Genomic DNA, 12,870 nt, shown 5'->3' with positions numbered 1-12,870 from the left:
TTATTTGAATGAGATATTATGGTGACGACAATTTTACAATACATAACACTATTCTAGGGTCTTCTCAGTCAGAATTACAACAATTCCACAGTAGATATGTTTTCTATCGTGACATTTATGCATTTAATGTTACCCTAACATCGAATAATATTTCATTACCGGAATTAGTTGAATTCCAACAACTTTTTTACTTTTTCTTGTATATAATTACTATTTTTTTTTATAATTTTATGTACCATTAAACTAATTATTCTTTACGTTTTATTATAAAAGAAATTACAGATAATTCTGCAATTATACTAAAAGATTATGATATCACTTTCTTTTATTATGGGAGGATAACATAATAAAATAACACTTATTCTATTAACATTGAAGATATGTATACAACAAAATTGACATACAAATAAGATAAATTTTGTGAATTTAATTTATTCACATCTAAAAACAAAATCTAATTCAGATTTGATGTTATAAACAACAAATATCATGTTTATAAAATAACTCTTTAATTAATTATATAATTTGTCTTTATGCTTTTCATCTTTATATTATTTTCTTTCTAAATTTTATTTCAGTGCTAATTTAAAATACAATGTATTTCCTTATTTCCTTTTATACGTTAGTAATCAATTTATTTATTTATTTATAAATTTAATCATAAGCGACAACTATAAATTCTAATTATTAACATATTTAACATAAGAGATACTTACTGTAAAATAAACATAAGAGAAACTCTAGAATTTCTTAAAAAGTTAGTATCAATCATGAATTCAAAAATCCAACGAACCAATCTATAAAAAAAATAATAAAAAAAAATCGTACTATTAAGCATAGCCGTTAAGCATATTATTTAATTATTTTGACCGAGACCCGTTCGCCATTATTATGAATCTATCTATAGACCCTTTGTTACATATTTTAAAAAATAAATGTAAATATTTAAGTTTAGACATCATTTTTAAATAAAAAAACAAAATCACTTTTTTAAAAGAAAATAATTGATCAATAATTATTTTTTAAAAGAAACAACTTAAAATAATTCCTCATTCAAAGTAATATTTTTTATATATTTTACTTTCTTTCAAATTCTCCTTTTTTAATAATTAAAAAACAATATTAAATGGATGAAAACCTCAATTAAATATTTTTTATAAAATAAGTTACTTTTTCACAAAAACAATGTAACTATTTTTTTTTTTTCCATTTATCTTTAAGCCCCTAGTTTTGTTTATCTATCTAGAACCAGAAGGATAGACCAAAAGCATTATACTAGTATAAAAAACAAAATATAAATACAATTACCAAAATTTGACTTTATAAAATAATAATAAGGCAAACAATAAAGGAAAATCTAACGGCTGGAAATATTAAAAAAAGGAAAATAATAAAAAATATATAAAACTAGACGTTATTTAGGAAAAATAATAATGACTACAAATATTTAATATCCAATTGTATAGTTGGATTGAATCCACCTTAGAAAAATAATGTTTCAAAATACAATTAATTAGTAATTAATAGAAAATTCATATTCTAAATTCTAATAAGAATCTTAATCCAGTGTTTTGAACTGAGAAGCTTAGTGAAAACCAGTTTCAATTTCATTCACATTCATTTCTAAACCAATTCAATTTTAGGTTAACCGCATTGTTTTGTAGTTTCGTTAACTGCATTTCGCTATGGCTGAATCTTCGCCTTGTCTCTTTCGATCCTTCTCGGTTCCCTCTGACACTAGTTGTGTACCACACGAGGTTAGTTTTCGTTTCAAAATCTCCATTTTTTCACTTGTTTTTTTAACCCTGTTTGTTCAGTTTTAATAGGTTGGTTTTGATTTGTTTGTTGCTGAGAAATGGTGTTTTTCTATGTTTGGGATGGGTTGTTTAGCGGAAAGAGAAGATTTTGAGCGGTGTTAGCGTCTGTAACTGCTTTTTTGTTTCGGTTTTGGATTTAGTTTTGATAATCTTGTTTATGTAACTTGAATTTTCTGTTAAGGTGTTAGTATTAAGATTATTATATAAATTTGTGTTTTAAATTTGAATGTTTTCAACTTTTATTTCAATATCACTTTATGTTTTCCATTGAAAATTTCTCTGTAATTCCTCCTCATGTTGTCCTCATTGAGGATGGGAATAATCATTCATGGGTTTCATTGTCATTGGTAAATCTATTAATCTTTTTTTTTTGTTGTTCTTTTATGGATGTTCATAGCTTGAAATTTCGAATTTTCTTTCCAATTTCCCAGTTATTATTAGTCTGTGATGTTTTTTCATATTAATATTAATTTGTACTTTTTTAATTTTTAATTTCAGGGTAACCCTCTTCGTGCTCTTGGAGAATCTATCTCTTTTGGGAGGTATATGTCCGAAAGCTTGAATTGGGAGAAATGGTCGGTATTCACGCAAAACCGCTATGTTGAGGAAGCTGAAAAATATTCAAAACCAGGTTCTGTTGCTGCTAAAAAAGCTTACTTTGAGGCTCATTATAAGAGAAAGGCAGCTGAGAAAGCGGCTGCGTTGGTCGAAGAAGCAAATCCAACTTTTGATTCGGAAAGTTTTGAAAAAAACTGCACTGATGCGTCCGCTCAGATAACGTCAGAAACTGAGAGCGTTGAGATGGTCAATGAAGAGATAACTAAAGATATTGTCGACTACCATGTTGTTGATTGTGATGATGATCGAAACCAATGTAAATGGGATGACAGGGAAACTGATTTGGAGATAAAGTCGGAAGCCGATAGCATTGAGATAACCAATATAGAGATAGATAAAGAGACTATTGTTTACCAAGTTGTTGATCGTGATGATACAAACCAATGTAAATGGGATGGCAGAGAAAATAATTTGGGGATAAAGTCAGAAGCCGACAGCATTGAGACAACCGATATAGAAATAAATGAAGATACTGTCGATTATCAAGTTGTTGTTTGTGATGATACAAACCAACGTAAATGGGATGACGGAGAAAAGGATTTAGACATTTCCGAGGTGGAAGTAGCAGAGAAAGTCCTATATCCTTGCAATGATATGAATCTTAATGTAGAAAGTTGCATGCTTGTTGATAATTCTAATCAGCTTGATCATGTTGAAGTCCATAAGAATACTGTCATCTCCATTGAAGAGAAGGCACCTGATCCTGTAATTTTTTTGCTTTCTTTCTTTGTTTATATCTGATTTCCTTTTTTCTTCTCATGATTAATTTTGTGTCTGTGGCCATTCTGAATATTTATCGTTCCGGTGCTGCAGGGCATTACTGTTCAGGAAGTTTTGGCTTTGCCGGTCAAGGGAAGAGAAATAAATTCTTCTCCAAAATCATTGGCCAAAACTAGGGCTGAAAAACTGCCTCCTTTCTGTGAACAAAGGAAATCTTCTGCTGTTGTATCATCACGTAGAATTGGAATAATCAGTGGTTTGAAATGTGATAACTCTATTGGAGGCGTAGTCGAAAAGAATAGACTAACCGCACGGTCACTCCACAAGTCAATCAGTCTTCCTTCTGGTACTGGTGAAACAAGCAAAACAGCTGATGCAGCTTTACGATCCAGAAATGCCACAAACAGATTTTTACCAAGTAAGAATTCTGTTGGAAGCTTAGTTGAGAATAAGAGATTGGCTACATCATCACTTCACATGTCGATCAGTGTTCCATCCGGCACTGGTGTAGCAAATAAAACCACTACTACTGCATCAGTTAAACCCAGAAACGGAACAAACATTGTTGCAAAAAGTTTGAAGTCTATTGGAGCCTCAATGGAGAAGAGACTAACTTCAAGGTCACTCCACATGTCTATCAATCTCTCTTCTGGTGCTGGCGAGACAACACGAACAGCAACACAGGTATTAACTTATCCTCTACTTGTTTGTATGTACATTTATTTTGGTGATTTTCCTTAAAAAACATAAACATTTAATTGAAATCAAGCTTTCTAGAAATTGTGCTATTGCTAAGATATCCCTTTTCAGGCATCTCACGATTTGTTAAGTCAAGCTCCAGCGAATCTTCCTTCTCAAGGCAGAAGGTATTTTGTCTTCTGAACTTTTTTGCCTTGTTTTATGTCTTATAAATTTGAAACAGAGAGTTATAACATGCATAAAAAATTGAAGTCTTATTTGTCTTTTCTTTTTCCATAAATTTGTGAACAGCTGTCTGAAATCTTCAAGCACCACCCAAAGCAATCCCCGACTCCCTACCAAATCATTGCCTTTTAGATTCAGAAGTGAAGAAAGAGCAATAAAACGCAAAGAAGTGAGTTCTTATCCCTGTCAAATACATTAGCCGTGCACACATTATGGAAACATTGATGGCCATAATAGCTTATCCATTTTTCTATTTTAGTTTTTGCAGAGGTTGGAAGAAACTAAATCCAAGGAAGAAGAGAAAGTTCAAATACAAAGGAAAGCAACTTCTAGTTCTAGCACAATAAAAAACTTGGGAAAATCACGGAAGCCTCTAATCAGCACCAATAATCCCAAACGTATTACAGAGATGAATAACCGAACAAGGCAATCAGGAACTTCATTATCAAATACCTCATGGGAAAATGCTTCTCCAAATATTCAGCATTGAGAACATGAAATTGGTTACCTGAGACTGTCTTTCGAAGAACATGCTGTCAAATATAGTATACTAACAAGTTAATACACCGTGGTTATCGTTTGATTGTAAGAGGATCTTTGGAGGTTCATTTCGTGATATGTTTTCACATTTAGAAGGAAAATTTTGTAGACCTTTTTTTTCCCTTTTAGTAAATCTGTTACTGTACTAGGTTTAGGGTATATATACCTAAAGGTTATATATATATATACCTAGAGGTAAATAGGGGGCATGAATATTCTTTAGTTGGCATTAATTTGCATGGGTTAAAATTACCATTGTTTTTTGTTTTTGACAAATAAATAAATTTGCTAGTGGCTCACCACTTTGAGATTAACCATTCGATTCGTAAGCTACAAGAACATAAATATTTTGCCGGGAATGTATTAGAAGAATCTTTCCCTTAAAATATTAATGCAGCTCACATAGTAGTTGTGTTCTGGTGTAAACTTATCTGTTCATATCCTATTTTTAGTGCTGTGCTATTTTTATACATCAACTTTTTTGCTATAATTTATATGGTTAGCATAGTTCAAACAACTAACATAGTTAGTCATATCCATAGCAGCAGAAAATAACAACTGCAATTTGAAAAATATTCGGTCTTTTATACTTTGGTTAACCCCAAGTTACAATGCAGGTTTTTTTTCAAACAGTCTTGGAACAAAATAAATAAGGAAGCAAGGTTATTACTTAAGCTTAATATTTGTTATCACCCCATACTTTTATACATGTTGGTATGTTGTAATAATGTCTAAATCCTTAATAGGAAAAAGAATCCCCCAATCCTTATAATTGTTCAATAATAGATAAATGTAGCTGGTTACTAGTACAAACATTAAATCTGTCATTTCATGCATGAAATTCTGATTTTTGCTGAATATAAGCAGGAAATATCAGAGCTTATCATGCTATGAATAGACCTTGATCAATTACTGAATAATCTGCTGATTCATATAAGTGGTTTGGAACTTCTGTGAGAAGCCCTGGATCATAATACTCAGGCATCCCAATATTCTGCTGACCAAAGTTCATATTATGCCAATAGAAATATAAGTCTTCGTCCAAAGGCGCGGCAGAAGCAGCTTCACCTCCAAAAAGTAGGTTTCTTTGGTAAGACTCTAGATCAGAAATGCAACTGAGATTATTGTATGACTGTGTTTTTAATCCCAAATTTGTGGCTGAAGTGGGTTGTGAAGGTTGATAATTCATCATCAGGTTTCCGGGTTGGAAAGGAAAGGTGTCAACTGAACTTCTCATCGAACTCACTGAACTAGTGTAGTCTTTCTTGTAATCAGCAAACCTTGGTTTTGTTTCTATACAACCAGCGACATCTTGCTTCGCCATCGAGGGAGTGGAACTAATTGAAGCAATTGACTGTGATTGATCAACTTGAAGGTTATGCTGCTTGCCATGTAAGGGCAATAGGTTGAAGCTATCCTCTGGATGAACAAGTGGCTTTTGTTCTTTTTTTAACTGTGCTTTTGGAATTTCAGTCCAAGAATACTGTGTCGTCGACATGGTGCTTTGGAATGCTGCATGTTTTCCTTCTGATTCAAGAGGGACAAAAGCTTTTACTTTTTCTACCGTTGTGGAATGCGGAACGCTTCCTTTGGGATTACTCTCATGACTTTTAGTTTCCATGTTCTGATGTTGTAAGGTTCCTTCTGAATAGTTGTATCGATCAATTGAAGTGTCGTTTTGTTGCTTGTCGGCCGAGTTCTGAAAACCAAAACTTCCTACGTCTTTTAAAGGTAAATCAGAATGCTTCATTCCACTTGACGAAGATTTTTGTTCATTATCTTTCTGAAGCCTGCTCAAGTAAAGCCGGTATTTCTGTGCAACAAAAAATTTCTCATTAGAAACTCGAGTTTCTAACATCAAAATTGTAGAAAAAAAATTGCAGAAACATGTGTATTCTCTCCTTTTCAGTCCTGCTGTTTTCTCATTTATGCATTATTCAAGAAGTGAAATTATAGCATCATCACCTGCAAGTGGCTAGCAACATTCTCTCTACTCAGCCATGGAACATTCATCAAATCTAGTATTTTCTTGGGACCAACTTCTGCCAAACAGAATTCACTTGTTACAAATACTTTTATGCACAAAAGATATGATCAACAAACAGATTATGCTGGGAAATCACACTCGGAAGATCTTATTTACAACTTATTCAGGCTTTTATCATGATGTAAGCACTTTTTTCTGTATTTAAAAGTGATTATGTAAATAGTTTAAAATTGTCCATTAGTCGTTTTCAGTTTAATTCAACATGCTCCTCAGGATAGTCTATGAAAGCAACTTACTACTATTTAAAGAAATTGCTTATACACAAGTGTTTGTGTATAAGTGCTTATTTCATAAGTTCTTAATTAAGTTGCTGACTTAAACACACTTGTTTAAAAAAGTGCTAGGTTAAGTATAACAATTGGATTTATAGAAGTAACAATGATGATTCTGAATAACAATGTAGAGAACCTTTACAAGAAACTTACTATCAAATCCAATCTGATTCACTGCTTTAACAAACTTCTGATGAAGATCTACAGACCATACTACTCTAGCTTTCTTTGAGGAAGATGAATCCAAAAATTCTCTGTCGTCGTACTTGCTATCTACATCTTTGCGCTTCTTCGTTGTCATATCTTCTAACGCAAACATGTTCCCCTCCTCGGACATATCCGATCCGTTTCTCATCAAGTGCATGCTCTCAAAACTCTCAAAATTTTCAAATTCTCGAACCTCGTGTATCCTTTTCCTGAAAACATGTTGCCATATGTTTCGCAGCTCTTTCATCCTTATAGGCTTAAGAAGATAATCGCACGCACCATGTTGAACGCCTTTCATCACCCTGCTTGTTTCTCCATCCACAGACATCACTGAACAGCATTGCAAAGTGTGATTTTTGTCAACGACGAATTTCAAGTTTCAATCAATTCGATCAAAGGATTTTACAATGTTATCATTGAACTAAAAAACTCGAATATAGTATATTGATAGAGAACTGACTAATGACAGGAAGATCCATCTCAAGTCCAACATGCTCGAGAAGCTTGAAACCGTCCATGTCAGGCATGTTTACATCGCTGATGACTATATCGTATCCGTCTTTCCTTTCGCGAAGCAAGTTTAGAGCTTGTCTTGCCAAGCAACATGTGGTCACTGAATCAAATAACAGAATAGAATCAGAATGTTGCTAGCAGACATGAAAAACAGAATCCAAAGCTATTAATTTGGTTAATAATTCAAGTTTTGTTCTTGGAGATTGGAAAGGATCATACTTTGTGAAAACTTTATACAAAAATCTAGAAACACATAATCATGTAGCATAATTAGCACATAACAGAAAAAGAACTGTGTTGAATTGAACTGAATGAATGAAACAAACCTTCATAATTACACTTCTTGAGCATCTTTTCAAGGATCTTAAGCCAAGTTGGATCATCATCGACGACAAGAACTCGTAAACCAGCAGGAAAATCGCGCCTGGGCGTAGAGAAGCAACCATTATCCATGTTTTTGGAGAGACAAACCTGCTGGTTCTGTTTGAGTTCAAAAAAGTATTGGCTTTGTTTGTTGCCTTATAATAAGGTAAAAAAAAACATATAGAAAACGCACATAACAACAGAGAAAGAAAGAATATTAGTGGTGAATAATAAGTAACAGTTCCTATGGCGTATGTTAGTATTTATCCCTTTGTAGAAATACTATAACACAGGTTCTGTAAGTAAGACAAAAGTGTGTATGTGACAAGAGATGAAAGAGTTTGAAAAAAATGAAGAGTAGTGTTATTATTTTTGTAGTATATGATATGATATGATATAGTTGTGAAATATGTGCGGTGGTGGTGGTGCTGGTTGTGGCTTATTTAATTAAGTTAATGAGGTTAGAGTGGAAAATCTACGGTTTAGATAGAAGGAGGGAAAGAGAGAATAAAAAAACTGGGGAGGTTCTGTTTTGGAAAAATGTATGAGACAGGAATTTTAGTAAGAAAAAGTAAAGTAAGGAGACAGAAAATATATGTAAAGAGGACATGTCACATCTATTTTGTCTGCTAATTAACAATTTAGTTATCTTGTTAATTTATAGTAATAACTTTCACAAGAGTTTTTTTATGGTTAAGATAAGTTATTTAAATTTATATACTTTGATTTAAATTGTTGTATAAATTGAAAAAAGAAAGGTATTGAAATTCCATTAGTGAGGAAAGTATTGGTGGTGGAAAGGCACGTGGAATGCATTTGATAGACAATATCATGTGAAAGTTGTTGGAGGTAACAAAGTTATTGTAATTGTTTAAAATGTTAAAAATATTCTTTCTCTTAAATAAAAAAAATTTATGTTGAATATAAGATGAATTAAACACAACAAATAAAAAAAATGAATTTATTTTATTTTATTTTATTTACGAAATTAATCTTTATATTTTATATTTAATCCGTCTATTTTCTATTTTTTATTTAAAATTGATGATATATCTATTTTCTAATGACGCGTAATTTATATTTTGGATTTCTAAAGTGTCTAAATGATATTTTAGGATGATTTGTCAGATTTTACCTGTGATAATGCCCATGTGATTGTTATAAAAAGTGAATTGTCTTCCGCTTACAAAATTGTGTACCTGTTGGGACATGCTTAAGAAGTCATCTTCCATTATATGAAAATTAATGTATTGTATCTCATTGAACCTTTTTAAATTCACACTTCATAGTTCAAACTTGTTATTTTGCTTATTTCATATAGTGGAGGATGACTTCTTAAGGCGTGTCCCAAATTCTTCATTCAATTTCAAATCATTCTTGTAGTTGCATAATTAATGGTTTAGAACTGCAAATTAATTCAAAGTTATAACTAAAAGTTGAATTTTCCGAAATTATAATAAGTACGTTGGTAATTGAACACTTTTTTTTCTTAAGCAAATAAAAAGTGAATATCACGTAAATAATGAACCCAATGCAGATTCATAAAATTGAAAAAGTTTTTCTTACTCGTCGTCGAAAATACAAAAAAAAAGTGGAAAAGGAGATGGGGAGGGTCGAGTTGTCGATTGGTGCCACACACACACATAGAGAGAGAGAGAGAGAGAGAGAGAGAGAGAGAGAGAGAGAGAGAGAGAGAGAGAGAGAGAGAGAGAGAGAGAGAGAGAGAGAGAGAGAGAGAGAGAGAGGTGAACGTGTAAGTACATATGATTCACTGAAGTTATGTTTTATTTTAATGATTAGTTTTCAATCCAACGTTTTAGTAGAGTTTATTGCCTCTGAATCCTTGACAATATTATTGAAACTTGATAGTGGGATGCGACCAATTGTTGCGGGTTCTATTTGGAGGCGGTTGGTATCCAATGTTGCTATGAAAATGACCAGTAAAGATGTGACACGATATACAATGACTTTAAGTTTGGGTCGGGGTGTCGGGTGGTGTTGAGACTATTTTGCATAATGTCAATTGTGTTAATTAACAAACATAAAGATGGTTCTTTGGCTATGTTCACAATAGATTTCTCAAATGCTTTCAACATGGTAGATCAATTAGTCTTTTTTTGGGCAAGATGAAAGTGATATGCCAATTTATTCCTTTGTAGGTTGAGTTTCTATATGGTCAACCTTGAGGATGGACATATTATGCCAGCCACTAGAGTGCAACAAGGTGATCCGATAGGGTCACTCCTTTTTATCTTGTGTTACACCTAATCATTAATCAAATTAGAGACAAGGGTAAGCTTCTTCTTCATGTATGATGTCTTGATGACGAGACCATCATAAGGGGTTTAGAGAAAGTGGCTAAAGCCCATGACATTATTCGGGATACAGTTCCAAGGTTAGGTCTTGAATTAAATATTTGTAAGATTGAGATCTTTTGGCTTTCGTGCGATGGTAGTAAACTTCATGGGGGATGGGTTGTTCTCGTCAGATATTGGGAGTTGATGTTAGGGATGAAGTTGTGTGAAGGGGTTGTTAATTGAGATAGAGGCTTTATCGAGGAGTTAATGCGCCTTTTGCCACAACTAAGAGATTATTAGAGTGAGCTTCTTCTACTTCGATTCTGCATGGGTATTGTCAAACTATTTTTTGGGCTAAAAATGTGCCAACCTAATCATAGGGAGGAAGCAACTATTTGGCTTGATAAAGAGTTACAAAGGATGGTTGAAGACATTGTGGTTGGTGAATGTTCTTTCTTCGGGGACCTTCAATTGAGAGTGACTTCTTTACCCATTAGAGTTTGGGGATTGAGTTTGTACTCAATATTAGAGGTTCTCTCATACGCTTTTGTGGCTTCTATGACCCAATCTTGGGAAGTACAAGATCATATATTGAGAGACAATGAAATATATGGTATGAATTATGATTTTGATAAAGTTTTGTTGGTCATGGAACTCTGATTCTAGATATTGATTTATGTTTTACTAGTAAGGACACCGTCCCTCCTAAAACACATGTTTTGGCTAGTGCCCTTTTTAGTAAAGGTGTTCATGACATGTACATAAAGTTTGATATGACCATAAGACAAAAAGCAATTTTTAGTTGTTTGCAAGCAACACTTGCTCATAATTTTCTCCTTCTCATTCATATCGACGGGTTAGACCATCACATATCATCGATAGAATATCCTATTATCCTTAGGTATCGCCTTATGATTAACTTATTTTCTATTGATGAGGTTTGTCTTGTTTGTCGTAAAATGTGTTTGGTTACTTTTGGGGAACACACAATTCATTATAAGAAGCTTTCAAACTTTAAGTACCAGCACAACCTTGTTAGAAAAGTCTTATTTGATATATTTCAATGGATCGGAGTATCTATGAAGAAAAAGACACCAATAAATATTTTGACTAATCTACATTAAAAAAAAAAAAAGATCGAGACTAAGAGCATCCTATATTCTAATACACTATTGAGTAGGAGGGAATATATGTGTGAACTTGAATGAAAAAATAAGGTTTCAATTTAAAAGTTTCATTTAAGACAACTCACCCTTAGGCTAATACCCCACTGAGGTTTAGTGACTTGTGCCATGATGCTTTTTGCTATGAGAATATTGAGAAAATGGATCGAAACAAAGTAACCGAACTTAAAGAAGAAATAAAAAAACACATACAAACGTGGAGGGACAAAATATCAGTGTCAAGTCAAAAATGAGAAATACTCAAAGGTTCAGTCTCCGTACTATTGCTAGTGATGTGTCTTTTCCAAGCTTTTCTTATATATAACACTTTCAGAAAGTAACAACATGGAGGATTATTAGTGGAAATTTTAAATTATTCATAAACTTATATTTTCTTTAAAATATAAATTGTATAATGCAAGTATACAAACTATTAAAAGTGACCAACAATTTGAATTATGAGAGCTTGTCAGCTTAAGGCTGTAAGATTGTCATATGCTCGCAATTGGAGTTCGACAACCATGCATTAAAATAAAATAAAAATATTAAATGGAATAAAACGTTATTTTTCTATAATTAATTAATCAACATTTTAATTTTTAGGCCCAATGAATTTCCTCTAATTATAATCTATTTATGTCAAATGAATTTCGGTCAATATGAGATTTATTATACTCTTTGCTTTATTTTAAGTAAAACTATCAACATTTTAATTTTTGTCACCACCAACAAACTACAATATAATTTTGGTGACTCCAATAAATAAAAAAAAATTATGAGAAAGTAATTCCGATGATTTAAAATTTGATGTCATCAAATTAATGAGACTGTTCAGAAATTTGATGGGGTTATCTTTATTCAACAAGTGACTCTAAATATAAAAGAGGAGGTGAACTCTAAAGTGTAAAAATTATGATTAATTTTAAAAAAAAAAAATTTGAAAAATAATTTATGTTAGTGCAGAGATATAACAACGAAAAATAGAAACAAAGATTTAGAGAGGAAATGAAATTAAACAACGAAAAATATAGAGATATTATAAAGATTGCACCAGGATTTAGAGAGGTTTGACCTACTCCTCTCCCTAAGATTTTTTTTCTTTAGAGTTCTATTAAAATAAAGTCGTAAGTTTTTAAGGATATGTCCACAAGCCTATTTACAACATATAAGACGTTTTACAAAGGTTGATCCCCCAAATCAAACATGACTTTTAACGATTGAGCTCACAAATCAAATAAAGATTTTACGGGCTAATCTCAAGAAACAAGCAAAGATTTTACCAGGATAATTTCAAGAATCAAATTGAGATTTTACCAAGGATAATCTCAAGAACCATAAGATAAATCAAATAATATAATCACATTCTTGATGAATAACACTTAAGCAAAA

At 32.2% G+C, this 12,870-nt stretch overlaps 2 protein-coding genes across 3 annotated transcripts; one reads left to right on the top strand and one right to left on the bottom strand.

Moving 5' to 3' along the window:
- Positions 1–1,489: 1,489 nt before the first annotated feature.
- Positions 1,490–4,936, top strand: LOC127083048 (protein WVD2-like 7). Of its 2 annotated transcripts, none has more exons than XM_051023282.1 (6): positions 1,490–1,757; positions 2,316–3,140; positions 3,249–3,839; positions 3,966–4,021; positions 4,146–4,248; positions 4,339–4,936. In XM_051023282.1, exons 1-6 carry the CDS (start codon positions 1,686–1,688, stop codon positions 4,567–4,569), a joined length of 1,878 nt encoding a protein of 625 aa, XP_050879239.1. In that variant the 5' UTR covers positions 1,490–1,685; the 3' UTR covers positions 4,570–4,936. The 2 variants fall into 2 exon arrangements, with proteins under 2 accessions (XP_050879239.1, XP_050879238.1); XM_051023281.1 differs by lacking the exon at positions 1,490–1,757 and adding an exon at positions 1,774–2,164.
- Positions 4,937–5,265: 329 nt separating this feature from the next.
- On the bottom strand, positions 5,266–8,546 carry LOC127083049 (two-component response regulator ARR11). The gene is made up of 5 exons (XM_051023283.1): positions 7,985–8,546; positions 7,606–7,758; positions 7,092–7,475; positions 6,585–6,661; positions 5,266–6,432 (listed from the first exon to the last, which is right to left on the bottom strand). The coding sequence occupies exons 1-5, from the start codon at positions 8,109–8,111 to the stop codon at positions 5,503–5,505; spliced, it is 1,671 nt and encodes a 556-aa protein (XP_050879240.1). The 5' UTR covers positions 8,112–8,546; the 3' UTR covers positions 5,266–5,502.
- Between the last annotated feature and the right edge of the window lie 4,324 nt (positions 8,547–12,870).

This window comes from Lathyrus oleraceus, chromosome 5, assembly GCF_024323335.1.
Source record: "Lathyrus oleraceus cultivar Zhongwan6 chromosome 5, CAAS_Psat_ZW6_1.0, whole genome shotgun sequence".
In the NCBI taxonomy this organism is placed as follows: Eukaryota; Viridiplantae; Streptophyta; class Magnoliopsida; order Fabales; family Fabaceae; genus Lathyrus; species Lathyrus oleraceus.
The sequence above is the reverse complement of the archived record's forward strand: the minus strand, read 5'-3'. Positions and strand labels throughout refer to the sequence as shown.